At 33.9% G+C, this 5,012-nt stretch overlaps 1 protein-coding gene across 1 annotated transcript; it reads left to right on the top strand.

The window, feature by feature from the left end:
- Positions 1-3,286: 3,286 nt before the first annotated feature.
- HELRODRAFT_191075 (hypothetical protein) lies at positions 3,287-4,949 on the top strand (the record flags this gene model as incomplete). The annotated part of the gene is made up of 2 exons (XM_009016275.1): positions 3,287-3,309; positions 3,549-4,949. The coding sequence occupies 2 exons, from the start codon at positions 3,287-3,289 to the stop codon at positions 4,543-4,545; spliced, it is 1,020 nt and encodes a 339-aa protein (XP_009014523.1). The 3' UTR covers positions 4,546-4,949.
- Between the last annotated feature and the right edge of the window lie 63 nt (positions 4,950-5,012).

Below are 5,012 nucleotides of genomic sequence, written 5' to 3'. Positions count from 1 at the left end.
GTGGTGTGCGTGTGCTTTGACGTTTCTACGAAATTATTTTTATCATTATCTTCTTATCAGTATAGAAAGATTATTATTATCGTTGTTATTTATCACCATGTTTTTGATGGTTTTAGATTGGATTTATTTCTACATTTAATGCACTTCTACTATATCATTGCGTGCATCAATTCTGAAAGTTTCACATACATATTATGTATATGTTAAACCGTTGTTGAACAAGAACTAAACAGATTCAAGCGCGCATAAACAGCGCAAGTGTGTATGTTTGTTTGTACCTATGTATGTATGTTTGTATGTACGTCTGTATGTATGTATTTATGTACGTTTGAATGCATGTTTGTATGTATGCATGTTTGTATGTATGTTTGTATGTGTACGTTTGTATGTATGTATGTATGGAATCTTAGAAAGTAAAACAGTTACATTCCTTGGAGTGTTTTTAGATAACTTTCAAAGCGCATATTCAGCAAATTGGCTCAATCAATAGGCATAATTAATAAAATACAATTCCTCCTTCCAAAAAAATTTCCTTTATAATGCTATCTCGGCACCTTACGTAAATTATTATAACGTTGTGTGGGCTGGAGCTTATCCTTCAACTACAAATTCAATAAAAACTCTGATGAAGCAGGCAGTTGGGGTTATAACGCTATCTAAACACCTCACCCTTACAAGTCTTAAACAACTCATCCTTTCAAGTCAACTTTTCTTCTCCACTAATAATTTAAATTTTGGTAAGATCGGTAAATGTTTCGCAGCCATTTTTGTCCGCAAGCAACTTTCAAAAAGCTACCTCCAACATTTGACGAATATTTTAAAATAGTCAACAATCCTAGAAGTGTCTGTCAATTATTATCTGATGACCAACAATTCGAGAACAAATTTGTTGCACTCTCATGTCGTCTTTAGAGGACCAAGACTTGGAATGACATTTTACATTTTAAAAAATGTTTTCTCCTGTAATGAAACGTCACTTGCTATGATCAAAAAGAATTAGAAGTTGCTTTTGTTAAATTTTAATGAGAGAAGAAATCTGTAAAAAAGAGAGATGCTGTTTTATTTAAATCAGATTTCTCATTACTTTCTGTTTGACAAACGTTAATTTGTTTACATTTGAGTTCAGGTGACTGTGCTAGATGAGCTCTCCATGAGCTTCATCACTGTCATCCTGACTTCATTTTTTTGTAGTAAATAAAAGGTCATATCGTATGTATGTATGTATGTACGTATGTATGTTTGTATCATGTATGTATGTATGTATATATGTATGTATGTATGTTTGTATCATGTATGTATGTATGTATGCAATGAAGGTATGCATGTATAAATCCATCATTGCCTTGATTGTTCCAGCTTTCATCTGTTTTTATTGCCTAATTTTTAGTTATAAATCTCCATATTTATTTATTATAAATATATTTAGTTATATATTTATTTATTATTATTCAATTTTCATTCATTTATTCGTTCATTCCTTTATTCGTTACTCACTCATTAGTTTGCCCTTGTTGAAAAAATTCTCTGTTGTGTAGATTTCTTTTTTTATAGCACTTATTGCTATTTTTATTATTTATATTATTTTTGTTGTTATTATTATTATTATTGTTTCATGTCTGACTAGGTCAATGATATTTTTGTTCTAAACATCATCATTTCTCTCTCTCTCTCTCTCTCTCTCTCTCTCTCTCTCTCTCTCTCTCTCTCTCTCTCTCTCTCTCTTTCATCCTCCTTATCTTCATCATCATCTTTTTATTTTGTTTCTCTTTCATATAAATTTTCTTTTTTTATTTTTATTATAAGTGTGTAGTAATAATAATATTTGTTAATATTATTACTATTATTATAGATAATATTATTTTTTTATTGTTATTGTTGATTTTACTATTATTTTGCAATTATTTTTTTCGATCCTTACATCTCATAGTTGAATTTCGTTTGAAAAACTTATTTATTTATTTTTAAAAAATAATATCAACGGTATCTTTTTCTTTCTCGTGCCTTATCCTTTCGGGACATTGGCAACCATCGACCTCCACAAAACCCGATCTTTAACACTTTTTAAGAGTTGAAATGTGGTGATATTCAACAAGTGACACAAGGACTTCACGGATGTGATTCGTTGTTGACCGCGATCTCTTTTTCCTGCAATCTTTCCAGTAGTTGTTAGATTTTCCATTCTTTCCTTCCGCATGATGTGACCAAAAAACTTTAACTGCCCCCGTCGGATTATCTGTAGTAATTTCCTCTTTTCGTAACCGGGCTGTTTTAATACAACCTCATTCGAAGTATGAGAATGAGAGGTCTAACTAATTTTCATAGTTCTTCTCAAAAATCACATCTCAGCAGCGCTATTTTTTTTCCATTTCTTTAAAAATTGTCCAGGACTCAGAGCCTTAAGTTAGTACAGGAAAAACGTGAGACACCCTAACAGTTTTAATTTTGTTGATATTCTGATTTTACTGTTTGTGAGGTTGTTTTTCATTCTAGAATATGCATCTTTCGCCATAGCTATCCTTCGTTTGATATCCACATCCGAGATAATTGAAGCTGTTGAAACCATAAACATTAACGGCATAATTAATTGTTAATTAATAAATTAATTAACTGTACCATCATTGCCATCATCATCATCTTCGTCTATGCCATCATTTTATGTTCCCAGAGTTCAGAATGTCTTTCTTTATGTTTTTCTTGTTTACTAATATTTCTTTTAATAATTGTAATAATATTATTATTAACAATATTTTTCTCAAAGACAACACAGATCGTTTTTATTCATTTATTTATTTTATATCGACTGGTCTTAAAATAACTTTAATTCCTATTGGAGGTTTATTTGAAGTGATAATTTATTAATTTTCTTTCTAAGAAATAATTTCCAACCTATTTCCAAGTTTGATTTATGTATTATTAATTTACGTTTTACACGTAATTCGTTATATTATATTTTTTTATTAAATCCAGGCCTGTGGCTGTTTTGGAAAGTTTTCAACTGAATAAATAAGAAGAAGAAGAGGAAGAAAAGAGATTTACTATTAACTTATTGGCTATGGTCGGTCATATACATAGCTGGTCATATACATAGCTGGTCATATACATAGCTGGTCATATACATAGCTGGTCATATACATAGCTGGCCATCGTCAAGTAGCCAGAGTACTATAAAAAGTGCTACAGTTGAGTTTAAGGCATGAGAATGAGTACATGTTTTAGATCATTGTATAATTTTTTTAGAGTTTTTTTTTTTTAAGAATAATTTATTTCACAGTGAGTGATGGAAAGCATGACCTTGTATTTAATTATTAAGTGAATTGTTCGTATATACGGACTGGATGTATTGTGGTAATTGTTGTTCTTGAGCTGCTAATAATAGAGTTTGAAGCATTTGTGGAATTTTTGATTTAGATACCTGATTGGCATTTATATTCTCAAACGAAGCTTATTATCGTTTTTTGTTCTATTTTCAGATTTTAAAAGATTCGTTTCATCAGATAACAGGAACAATTTGATATCGTATCATCAATAAAAATTTGATTGGTTGGTAGCGTTGAAGTCGTTGCTGACACTCCAGCTACTACAGCTACGACTACTACTGCTGCTGCAACAACGACAGTTACATCGTTTACGAAGACGATAATCACCTCGGCAACATCTAGCTCTGGTACATCGCAAGAACACCGTAAGACGAACAGTCAAAGAGAACGCAGTATGCCTTCGTACAGCGGTTTCGAGAGACACAACGACAATACGAGCAACAACTCGTCATCATCCACCAACAACAACAACAACTCCAACTGCTGCAACTGCTGCTCGACATCGAACGCTCACAACACTTCAGTCAACTCAGACGATTGTTGCGCCTGTTGCAAGTCACAATGCGACCACGCCTGCGGTCGATTCCTCAATAACTACAGAGGTCCACTGATCGTCGTCGCCATCGGCATCGGCTTCATGGTCGTCGGAGCAGTTCCTGTGGCTGTCGCGACCGCCACACACACGAAAGGCTCGGCCATGATCATCGGGGCTGGCTTCATCGGATTTGGAATGTTGATTTGCATTCCTGGTCTCGTGTGGTGCATCATTCAAAAGTTAACGCAGTGCGACTACTGCTGCTGCTCCAGTAATTCAGTTCCACAAAGACTTGAAATCAATAAAAGTAGAAATCCGGATGACGACGATGACGACGAAGATAAAGAGGATGATGACGACGACGACGAAGAGAGGGAGGTGAGCAGACATCCGCAGGGAAGAAGTTCCGGTGGAGGTGGTGACTTCGTGGTGAACATCAGTAGAAAGAACGATCCCTCCCTCAAGTACAGTCAAAAAAATTCACTCCTCGACGCCACATCTTCATCAGCTTCTTCCTCATCCCGCAACGATGACGATGGCAAGTCGAAAGCCGCCAACCAGATCCACCACCACCACGACAACGACCATATCAGTCACGGCGACAACGATGACGTCACGAGAACTTCCGGTGACGTCATACTATCCATCGAGGATCACAATAACGATAATGTTGCGCTCACTCCTAAGACATGAGGAAGATCACTTATGATGATGGTGCTGGCGTGGCGGTGAGGATGAAACTGATAATGAAAGCTACAAGAGGGATGATAATAACGATGAATAATAAAATAGTAACATGATATTTTGCATCCTATATGTGATGATCACATGGTTGGATGGGATCTCTTCTTTTATGATAAAGAAGACTATAGAGTCAACGATGATGGTGGTGATGATTATAGTCACGATATTTACACAAACTTATTTCAGGCATAGAAAAAATAGACACAAAAATAAAATAATTATATAAGTGAATATTAAAACTATTTCATATGTATCCATATATGTCAAATAATATTATTTCAGATGATTTATTCCATTTTGTATTATTTACATTCATGTTATTATACGTATCAGTTGATTTAATTAAATTATATATATATATATATATAAATTCTACCGAATGTTTGGCGTTAATATGTTTGTNGNTCGTTTTTTCC

This window comes from Helobdella robusta, assembly GCF_000326865.2.
Source record: "Helobdella robusta unplaced genomic scaffold HELROscaffold_18, whole genome shotgun sequence".
In the NCBI taxonomy this organism is placed as follows: domain Eukaryota; kingdom Metazoa; phylum Annelida; class Clitellata; order Rhynchobdellida; family Glossiphoniidae; genus Helobdella; species Helobdella robusta.
This window is presented reverse-complemented; position numbering and strand designations above follow the sequence as displayed.